The sequence below is a fragment of the Saccopteryx leptura genome, chromosome X (assembly GCF_036850995.1).
Source record: "Saccopteryx leptura isolate mSacLep1 chromosome X, mSacLep1_pri_phased_curated, whole genome shotgun sequence".
Lineage (NCBI taxonomy): Eukaryota > Metazoa > Chordata > Mammalia > Chiroptera > Emballonuridae > Saccopteryx > Saccopteryx leptura.
In genome coordinates, this window is record NC_089516.1 from 14,169,164 (window position 1) to 14,181,441 (window position 12,278).

Below are 12,278 nucleotides of genomic sequence, written 5' to 3' on the forward strand. Positions count from 1 at the left end.
TAAATAGAACATTTTTTTCTAAGAAAGCAATCCCAAGATTCTATGTTTTCTGAGATGTTTTTAAAATCATGTCCTTAGTAACACCCTCTACATATCCTGGATTTTGGTAAGCAGAGTGATTGCTTATGGTTAAGTTCTTCCAGTTCAATGAAAAAAATTCAGGCAACTATGGATAAACCTTAAGGTATATTTTTGACGTTTGTGGTTTTAAATTAATGTGTCAGGAATATCCATGGGTGGTGTTATTTTCTTCTTAAAAAGATATATGGCTGGATACTGACAAGAATGTGATTGAAATCATGACTTGAGATCAACAATTTTTTTAAAACACTAAGAACCCAGTAATTTTTGGTGAGAATACATCTCAGAAATGACCACTAAAATCAATGTTCCTATTCAATATACTGATACAGTTTCATTAAACACATTTTTATATAAAATAACATTAAACTGTATCATTAGACTAATGTTTCTAAACTGCATTCTAGTCCATAAATCTTATATCTTGTGATAGTTTCTTGTGTAGTTTTGTGCTTTTAATTTAAAACTTTGCTTTGCATTTTTAAAGGATATTCAATTTTGAGCAAAAAATTAAAGGGGGAGCAAAGTCATAGCAGTTGATTTTATCTATCAACTGGTATAACCACTGAAGAAAATTAATTGATTTGTTGTATTTCAAATATAGATTATGAATGGTTAAAAGTCATTCAGTAAAAATAAAAAAACATAAGCAATAGTAAAATTTATTTTAATATCAAAGTTATGGTCAGGATGACTAAAAAAAATATTAGTTAACAAAGTTTATGTTTCTGAGAGTTTTGTTTTAAATGTATGCTTTGAAAATAACTAATATTAGGACACTAGAAAAGAAAATTAATTTAAACTAAAATTGTATTTGTACTGACTGGGAGGCAAAAACAATTATATGTGTTACATGTTCAAATTAGTATATAGCTGCAAGCAATTGTCACATCAAATTTTCGTTCACCAATGTTTAAGCAGATTAATTAAAGGATCTCAATCACATTTGTCTTTCCAGCTAAATGCTTTGAAAATGTTAACACTGACTATAAAAATTACTTTGCAGTTTCTTTATTCTTTAGTTTCTCATTCTTTCTTTAGTTATTGTCCTAAAAATGAAGTTGACTAATTCAAAATAATCAGAAGTCCAGTTTTAATGTTGCCATATTAACTATGCCAGTATGACTAGAGAGCACAAGAATAAACACACGAGTCAGAGTCTCAGTACAATGTGCAAAATGTGAAAAATCAGTGGAAAAAGCCATTTTGTCATGTGGCTATGAGGTCTATATTAGTTGTATATTGTGTAACCATCTATCTATCTATCTATAAATATATATATTATGCACATATGTCTGTACTTTTAAACATATACAGATACGGTTTCATGATCAAATTCGTGGTCAGAAAAATGTTTGTTTTCTTGGTAGTTTTATAGTAAAGGGAAGATTACATGCTTATAAAAGAAGACTCGTTTTGTATTTACAAATTTGTATTCTAGGAAAAACTGTGAAAAAACTGAGAGTGGGAGAATTTTGACTACATATGTTTCACTTAGGTTCTTTTCAAATGATTTCCTACTTAAAAACTTAACCAGGAAAAGCATGTCCAATAATTTTCCAAATTAAGCCCAACATTGTTTATGTGGTCGAGAAACTTACAAGATTATATGCAACATCTTGCCTTCCAAGATCCAGAATACATTTTCTCTGAAGCATTTGTTTAGATGATTAAGAAGGGAATGGCTAACATAAAACAATATCCTGGTACTTGTGTTGAGAATTGCAATAAAAATGTGTTTGAACTGAGTAAGGACTTGTGTGAATGTTCTGTGCTAGAATAATGGGGTATTGTGATGCATTTGAGTCTGTGATTATTCCTAAGAATGAGTAAAATAAATGGCCGAGGGTTATACATGATGTAACCATCCCTATTTCAAGGAGTGCTTTCCTCCTGGAAGGCAAAACAAGCTCTTTGTCATTTTTACATTAATGAATTTTAGAGATAACTACATAACATGTAATGCACTGTCAATCTTGGGGCTGTCTTTATGTCATTGGTTTCATCAAGACTTTCTATAGCTCTATGAAAGCTGGGTCACTCACTAGACAGAGGGACAACTAAATTATGATGTGCTTGCCAAGAGTCGTTAAAATGTAAAGTGTTTCAAGTAAAACCTCAATGTCAAATGTAGTTTCTTTAATATGGAAGTTGCTTTCCTGTAGTCCTTAAGACATTATGGGTTTTAGAGGTACAGTGATCTCTTGCAGATATGCTCAATTATTTTAGCGATGTTAGAATTGGGAACACAGGGAAAAGACCTGAGCCATCAGAGGATTTAAGTGAGATTTCAGTGATCCCTTACAAAAATTTTATTTTACAATAATCACAATCGTCCAATGATGTTTAATCTGGATGAGTAGGATATTATTACTAAAGCATCCTTCCTGATTCAGAGGAAGATTTGTGTCAGATCTTATTGTTAGATATAATTTGAAAGCATTTATATAGTTCACATTGACAATGTGAAAATGTATGTAATCTGAGTCCTTTTGACAGTTGTAAATTAACCATTAATTGACTAACATTATAAATGTACATTTGAATAGATGCATATGATAATTTTATTTAGGATTTGAATATTTTAATAGATGCATTCCAGTGCCCCACAGAAATCCATCATAGATTTGTTTTAGAAGAGTAACAACATACATGCAAGTGCATCTACCCTGCTGGAGCCTCTGGAAGGAGAGCTTTGTATCAGTGGGACGATTTAACTAAATGTTATGACAACGTCCTTCCAGGAGATAAACCCCTTTGGATAGAATGCAAAATCGGATCCATATCAGACATACATGATTACATACCAGAGTGGATTAAGTTGTACTAAAGCTTCATGCTTACTCCAGTGACAGATAAAGCCTTAAAAACCTTTGTATTTTAACCACAGTGGTGATAGATCTTAAATCTCTTCCCATACCGATTTTACCAATGTAAGAGCAAGAGTCAAAATGGCAAGATTAAAAAGAATTACCCTTTATTTCTATTCTTTTTTGTAAATTAAAAATTCTTTATGGTACAATGGTAACTGCTTTTCTTATACTACTTTATGAACAAATGATTGAAAGTAAATGTTGCCAAGATAGGAAAAGCTATCCTTCTGCATTGCTGTTCTTACTGGGAATATGCCTATTAAAATTTGAATTGAGTGCCAAAAGAACATCTTTATTTTTTTAATTTGAGGGAAGGTTCATTTGCCACTAGTAATATTTGCACTCACTTAAATATTGGTGAGAGATGTAATTTTAATGTCACTTGTTACAAGTAAGGATTTTACACTGGTAATTTTAGCTAATAGCTAAATTTATTTATTTATTCTGTGCTTGATTCAGTCAAGTTTTGCCTATCTTTCTAATGTTTTTAATTGCCTTTATTATTCTTTGCATTATTGAATGCTGTACTCTTTCCATTCTTGTCCAAAATTAGAAAAATTGCTAGAAATTATAATTTCAGATTATCACAGACTTCTTATTGGCATAAATAGCTATTTCCGTTTTTCCATGAAGCTTCAACTTGCCCATACTTGTTTTCCCATTGCTCAATGTCTTTTTAAAATGAGATTCTCAAGAATAGTGTTTACTTTTTAGCTTGGATTAGCTTCATAAGATAGTACAATTAGTAGATAAAAATATACTGAATATATTTAATATTTACCATGCATTTTACCTGGTACAAGATATGCTGATTAATTGGATAATGTATGTATGATAAACAAAACAGTTGAAATGTTTTGTATGATTTACCAGTTAATAAAATAACTTGCAAGTTTAATTAAACAACAGGATTGACTAATTTATTTTTCTCTGAAAGAACAAGTTGCTTTTTTTCAACCAGTTCAATTAATTGAACCAGCAGGTACAATCAAACATGTTATCTGTTTAGACATATTTTAGTCTTTTTCTTCTAGATATTTGTTAATTTAGCTAATCCTATTGACCAATGACATTAATAGCAACTCTTTGCTAAAATAGAAATGTAGAAAAAACAGCAATTTGAAGGATGTTGACAAGACTAATATTTAAATTTCCTAGAAGGGGCAAGGCATAAGTATGCTATGTAGACAATCCTGGTAACAGTCCAGGCAAAATAAAATACTGTATTGATCTTTACCTTATATGTCAGGAGTATTTTAATATATGAATACTTGTAACCATTGACTCCTCTCCTTTGTTCTTCCTTTCTCCCTTTCTCTGGGGAGGTAAGGATAGGTACTAACTTATCTACAGATGATAAAATAAAAGGCAAAATGTCTTCAAAATATAAAGTGACCCTAAAAGAGAAAAAAAGAGAATAAAATTTTGTTATATTATTTTTTCTAGACCTTATTTTTATATTCACTTGTAGTATTAGGGTATGATAAAATAAGAGAGATGTTAGAGTGCTTATAAAGCCTCCTGAGTATAAATTTTCCTCTCACAGTACATCTGCTGGCAAGTTTTGGAAAGTAATGTACTGTGTAATGAATGTTTTCTTTATATTTCTATAATGATGAACTTTTGGTCTGACTTATTTAATGTCATCATATTTAATACCAGACATCCTGACAGAGAGGAACAGTTATAAACATAGTCACATCACAATGACTCTACATATATAATGTCTAAATATTTTATCTAAATATCAATAACATTATTCAAAGATCTGTTGTAGAGGCATATAATACATCCATGAAATACAATTCTTTATTTCCTCAGATTTCATTTATACAGGTGACTCCTTATTACCTAAATAACCTCAGGATTTCCCATTGCCAAGATTTTTGTTTCTAAAGTACACATAGTTGCACTGGACACTATTCCAAAATAAACATGGTTAAACGTAGTCTTTACTGTGTATTTTTATAACATCTCAAAATTCCTCAACAAATAAAGCTTCTTTTTTATATCATATGATTTGGAATATTATAGAGTCCCAAAATAAATGATCAATTACTTTTCCCTTATTTGTTTAATCTATTTCACATAGATTAAAGTTTAACCATCATTTGGTGGGGCATGTGATATCAAGCTATTAAGAGGAACTGTGTATCAAGGAAGGTTAACAGTGTGCGCTGAGTCATAAACTATATAGCCTATCATACTGACCTACCTTATACATTGTATTTATGCTTGGCTTTTTAAAAACATATTATCTTTAACTGTACAAAGTATTGGTGCAATATAAAATAGTTGAAATATGCCATTTTCTAGTATCCAGCAATACATGTTAAAGTAATACAACTGTGGGTCTATATAGATATTGCTCAAATTGTTTTCATACTGGGTAAAATGGCAACATCTTGTCATGTGAAGATACAGATCATTTGTGATCATTATTTTTGTGTTTGCATTTTCATTAAAATGCTTATTTTTAATGTTATTGTATACTGAGCTCATCAGTAAGACCTATAAGATAAACGTTAAAATTTGTGAATTTTGGTTTTTCTTCAGGATAAATTCTCAAATCACAAGATCATTTTCAAACGCTCTAAAGCAGGGGTCTCAAACTCAACTCAGCATGTGGGCCGCAGAGCAAGATCACAGCCGTTTGGCGGGCCGCACTAGGTCTACAAAAGGCAACTGTTACGCAACACTTTTCTCACTGCAGTTGAAAACAAAAAAAAATCAGTACAACAAGCACAATCGTACATGCAGTGTACTCAGTGTCACAAAACGACCAGAAACTGTAGTTCGCATCACAACTGCTGTTAACTAAGCTAATATCTAGCTAGGATGCTAGAGAAATGAAAAATACAAGTAGGCCCCTAGGCTTACTTAATTTTATTCAAAATATTTTGAACTTCGTGGATTAGTCTGCGGGCCACACAAAATTGTTTAGTGGGCCGCATGCGGCCCGCGGGCCGTGAGTTTGAGACCCCTGCTCTAAAGCTTAGATTTGGGAGTGCTCTTAAGTTAATTCATCTTGATATATCGCTCAATTTAGTATATATACCATCTTAATTTTTAAATTTTTATACTTAAATACAGGAATTAAAATGAGATCTACAGATGTGCAACTAAAGATTATTTTAAACAATGATAAATGTGTGTGCCTATAAAAGGTGAAATGATTGTGTCACACTAATCGCCATACTTTTTTGAAGATGTAACATAAAATGACTTGGAGAAGAGAGTTGTGTTTATGTTTTTTAAAAAAGAGATTTTCCTAGAAAATGCTATCTCATATTGGCCTTTCATGCTCCATTTTCATAACCTTTTTTGAGAATCTGTGACATTCAGCTAACATAAGAGTATGGTGTATCTTTTTAGGGGAAAGATCTGAAATATCTTTCTTGTATATCAATCAGGATATGAATGAGCTAATTCTTTTGAAAGTTGGTCTTTATTATCTTTCTTTCGAAGGTGGGGTTCTAACAAATCACATTTAATTTAAATAAGTTTCTGACTGTGATATAAATCTTCCCATTATGAAACACTACATGGTACTATATAAATAGCTCTTTTGTGGTTATACCATAGAATAAGGTGAGTTGGGAACTAAGTGGAAACCTCGAAGGTAATAACTTACCTGTTTTTGGAGATTCGAAGGAATACCCATGTGCTAAATTATATAACATGCTTCTTGATTTCAGCCAAGCGCAAAACTTTGCAGAAATAGATCATTTTAAAATGATAACTATGTGTCGTTGTTGTCGTTGTTGTTTTGTGTGTTGTTTGTGTGCGTATGTATTTTCTTTTTCATTTTAACCAGCCTCTTATACCTAGAAGTCCCACAAGCAGTGTTGCCACGCCTTCCAGCACCATCAGTACACCCACCAAACGTGACAGTTCTGCCCTCCAGGAGCTCTACATTCCCCCACCTCCTGCGGAACCATATATTCCCAGGTATAAAAACGAATCGCCATGTTGTTCTAGACAGCTTCTAGCCAAAGGCTATCCTAAATGCATGTAAACTAAAGTAAATTCTCAAGGTAACAAACACCTTGAAGAGTTCCTTAGTTCAAACTTCTGAGTGCGTTCTTGAAGTCATTGCTTTATAGAGAATGCACTTTGGTTAATAACTAATGAATATTTATTAAACACTGTGCATTAAATATCTTAAAAACGGCTCATATAATAGAAAAGAAAAGGAAAATACTATTAAATAGCAGTTAGGATTATAGTAAGACTTAAGTGAGGCTCTTTCGTGAAGAATCTCCTGGAAATCTCAAGTTACTTTGTAGCATGTCATACATTTTTTTCTAGAAGAGAAAGTTATAGGTAACTTTGATAACTTCTTAAATATATTTAATGAGGGAGATATTGTTTCAGATGATGATGAGAGTGTTTATTCCCCTGATATTTCTGTACCTACAATTTCCACTTGATTTAGCCCATTAATGTTTCTATAAGAAAGTAGAGAGAGTTTGCAGGATAATGACTTGCATTTAAAGTCTATGTTCTAGATTTCTGGAGGCTCTGTTCCCATTTCATTTCCAAATTCCTACTTGAAATTCCTCGCAGATATGGAAGAATAGAACTTGGTGATGTAATGCACTCTGTCCAAAAGCATTCTGATATCCAGCTTTCTGAAATACAAAAGTTATGGAAAAGGATCAATACTAAGTGGGAATAATTAATACCAGTCACAAAGAATTTTATTCAGTTTTTAAAGTAGTTGTGCAGTCATTGAAAAACAATAATTTGCAAGTCCAGTTTTCAAGCCATACTTAATATTAAATTTCTTTGATATATAAAAGAACTAAAATACCTTGTTTTTATTAATTTTTATTATTTTTTAGTACACCTAATGTTTCATTCTATTAGATAGGGTGATAATGACATATTACAATCTAAATGTTTCGTGAAAACACAGCATGTCCACAACTACTGTGTTGTCATTTAATAACACTGTAGTCAGTTTTATAAACATTTTAATTCTTATTCTTGAGAATTAAATGTTGTGGGGGAGAAGTTTATGAAAAGTTATAATTTACTAAGCTGGTATTTCACAAATAACTTCTGATATATAATTTACAGTCTTATGTTAAATTTACAATCAGATGTAAAAAACTTGACTCAATATCCTAATCAAACACAAGTTGCATTTTAATTCCACTAAGACAGTGTCAGACTTTTGAATACTCTTGCATGAGTAGCAATAAAAGCATATGTGTTTCAAATAAGAAGTGACATTTTGTTTCATTTTCAGTGTAATTGGAAAGATTTTTATTTTACTACAAATGATTAAGAGGCCTTATTCAGAGGGCTCAGTGTACAAATAAACATCAAAAGATGATTTTTATCAAATCTCTACAGTTTTGTTAATGTTCTTTCCCTTTTTCTTGGCTAGGAAGGAACTTGTTTAAAGAAACACATAAAATATGTAAAATATACTTCAGGAAACAAAGAATAAAATGATTCCGTTCTCTCTTCTGAATGTGGTGTAAATATAATTAAAGAAATATATGGAAGTTAACAAAAAAACTTGAACATGCTATTGAAAAATACTGGCAAATGTAAGAAGTTGAAGTACCAATATAGAGGTACTTGTTTTGTCAGTGTTGTTTGAAAACTCCATACTTTTCAGTAAAATTCATAATTAGAATGTATTATCTCATTTTAATTGATTCAAAACTTAGTGTGTAATTTAACAAAATTTTCTAAATATATTTTGAGTTAAATTATTAGTTACACAGTCACATAATCGTTTTATATTGCATAGTCAGAATAACCCATGCATAAAAGTTCCTTTGTACCACTACCTTGTATAAATTATCTGCATTTTATGGTTTGACTTGAAGTTATAGTCATAAAAGTTTTTGCAGTTGCCATTCTTTTTATAGATACAGGCATGGTACTCCTCCCCCCCCCATTTTCTCATTTTGATTATAAATGTGGTCCACCTAATTTAAATAATCAGAGCATTTTTTTCTACATTACAATTTTTGTTTGTGTGGGATAGGCATTTTGGTGTTAATTTGAATTATAAATAATAAAAACTTTCTTGTCTTAAAACAAAACAAAACAGAAAACTTAAAAATGGTAAGCCTTGTCATCAAGTTAGGTAGAATTTTTTTCCATGTGGTTGATTCTTTGAACCCATTTATGCCAAAAAAGAGGTGCAGAAGTGCCTTTATCTAAAAGACAAAACACTCATGTGAAGTGAGTGAAATTTTGTCAGTTTTTACTATGTCTTGTGACTATATAAAGTTTCATTATAATAGTCTATAGGTCAGTTTTATACTTAACCAAATTTCTTCTTACAAGATGAAGATCAAGAATTGATCAGTCTTTGAACAACTGTGAAGTTTAAGCACAAATTTCTCTTATGAATTATATAGTGACCCATTAAATATAAAGTCCATTACAGCAGTACTGTAAATTTTCAGTTCTATTAAGTCCCTTTTAGAGCAAAACTATAGGTTTCTTACAAATATGTGTAGATATATAACATTGAGGAAAAAGTTTTTTTAGCCTGACCTGTGGTGGCGCAGTGGATAAAGCGTTGACCTAGAATGCTGAGGTCACTGGTTCGAAACCCTGGGTCTGCCTGGTCAAGGCACATATGGGAGTTGATGCTTCCTGCTCCTCCACCCTTCTCTTTCTCTCTTCTCTAAAATGAATAAATAAAAAATATTAAAAGAAAATGAAAAAGAGAAATGTTTTTTAAATCTTTACAGCAAAATGAATTAAATGCAGTGACTTACTCAGGGGCTCATGGTGTGAAGACACCTACAGGCACACACACTTATATACACAATTCATGTATCTATTTATTGCAATGTTTGTTTTTGATTTGTACTTTTCTTAATTTAACTTCCTTTGAGTGAATTACATATAGACTTGTTTAATAAATCTTCCTTTTTGGTATAAGACGCCTCTTTCATATCATTACAGAGTAGATAATAACAGCCCTTCCAATTTTCTGCCACAAGACCTACCCATAGAAATAAAGCATGATGAATCAACTAGGGCCCACTCACCCTCTGATCTCAAGCTGCATTATCAGTTGTTTCACAAGCCGGATAGAAAAGTCTGTCCATTTATAGATAGGTATAACCTTCCAGTGCCATTAGTTTGCTAGGGCTAGCTTCAAGTTCATTGCAGTGTTAGTTTCTTTTTGATAGAAGAATAACAGTAACAAAATTATCAAGTGATTTGTGAAGGAAAAGCTTTTAGCTAGCTGAAAATAAAATTCTGCCAGGATTTTATATTTATGTTATTTATATTGCCTAAGAACTAAGCTGAAAAGTTGCAATTTAGTAATAAGCAATACTTTATTTTAAAAAATAAAAGAGGAAAGGGCAATGTAAGTGGTGATTTCACCTTGTGATGAGTTAAATACATAAGAAAACTTTCCAATTCTGTCAGTCTTGAGACTATTACTTACATATTTATTTATATTTCAAATACTAGGAATACTAGGAATATGGTTCCCTTCATTTATATAATACTATCGTATAGAACTATGGTATTTTGCTGAACTGAAATTCCTATTTTAGAATTGACATTCGATTTATAAACTCATCACTATCTTATAAGATGTAAGATGTTGATTAAAAATTGTTCTTTTTATCTGTATTGTTATAATTCCATTCTGTTGATTTAAGATTTCAAATCTTGACACGACATAAAATTCAATTTTACCTGCTTTCATAGAATTCATGGCACTCTTTAGCATAAAACTGGAAACAATCAAGAATTAAAAAGAAATAAAATTAATGATCCTCAAGGGAAGAAACATTGCATTTACATTCATAGTTCAATTCTTTTTTTTTTATATACAGAGACAGAGAGAGAGTCAGAGAGAAGGATAGATAGGGACAGACAGACAGGAACGGAAAGAGATGAGAAGCATCAATCATTAGTTTTTCCTTGCGACACCTTAGTTGTTCATCGATTACTTTCTCATATGTGCCTTGACCATGGGGCTACAGCAGACCGAGTAACCCCATGCTCGAGCCAGCGACCTTGGGTCCAAGCTGGTGAGCTTTGCTCAAACCAGACGAGCCCATGTTCAAGCTGGCAACCTCGGGGTCTTGAACCTGGATCCTCCACATCCCAGTCTGACGCTCTATTCACTGTGCCACTGCCTGGTCAGGCCATAGTCCTATTCTAATAGATAGGCTTTTCTAACAAAAATTCTATAGCTAGTCAGTGAAGCGTAAAATAAACAAGGTTCAATATAACCAGGCCTAAATGAATTATTTCTACGAAAATACCACTCACTGTGGGCCCAAGCACCTAGGCTGTGTGAGTAATGCCATATGTGAGTAAATTTGAGGGACCCCATAAATTATTAGAGAACTTTCTGTTTAGAATCCTATTAAAGAAAAAAAATCAATTTGCCACCATTTTTTTGATTGAATTTTAATTATGTAAAATATTTACATGACCCCAAATTCAAAACAATATAAAAAGATACATTAAAGCAAATGTTTTCATCCCTGCCCCATACACATTTCTCCATTCCTCCCCCATAGGGATCAGTTTTTATTAGTATTGGCTTATCCTTGCATTATTTCTTCTTGAAAATATAAACAAAACTCTATATTTACATTAATATTCTCCTTCACCTTTCTTACAAAAAGAAAAGAGCATGCCACAGACATTGCTCTCTATCTTTTTATTAAATTTATTGGGTTGACATTGGTTAATAACTTGCCACCATCTGAAATATGATTCTTAAACTCTGTATTTTATCAAGTTTTTACACTCTCTCTCCTACAGAAATGTTGCTGATATGTAATGAAATTTTGGTATATCCATTTGGCATGAGTTCTGTCCAATATATATTTTTACTATTAAATGATAGAACTGAGTTTAAATAATGAGAGTAATTATTTTCATTAAGGTTTATTTTAAATGAATAACAAGCTATTTGAGAACCTTGCAGTATCAGTTTATTTAGAACTAATTTGGTTCTTAAGGCCACAGAGTTCTTATAGAGGTATTCTTAAACACAAGTTTGTTTTTAAGCAGTGCAAATATTACCATGAATCAATTACCGGTAGGTGAAGTGGCAAAAGAGTTAGATTGTTGACATTTACCTACTGTCTGGAACACTAGCAATTTTTGTGCTAAGGTAATTTCCTTTATATGATATAGAAAATGGACTAGAGCAGGAGTTAAAAGATCCATGACCCATGACTAGTTGTATCGTTTATTAGCTGTGTGACCTTAGGCAACTCATTTAACCTCTCTGGGCCTCAACATTTTTTTTCCTACAAAATAAAAATCATTAAAAATTGCCCCATAAACCTCAATTTGGAAAGA

The 12,278-nt window shown here is 31.7% G+C and overlaps 1 protein-coding gene across 4 annotated transcripts in view; it reads left to right on the forward strand.

The window, feature by feature from the left end:
* CNKSR2 (connector enhancer of kinase suppressor of Ras 2) overlaps window positions 1-12,278 on the forward strand; it is a 257,028-nt gene that overhangs the window by 144,659 nt on the left and 100,091 nt on the right. For all 4 annotated transcript variants that reach the window (XM_066357908.1, XM_066357911.1, XM_066357912.1 and 1 more), the window contains one exon: window positions 6,772-6,905. In XM_066357908.1, the coding sequence (XP_066214005.1) occupies window positions 6,772-6,905 (134 nt within the window). The remainder of the gene's footprint in view (window positions 1-6,771; window positions 6,906-12,278) is intronic.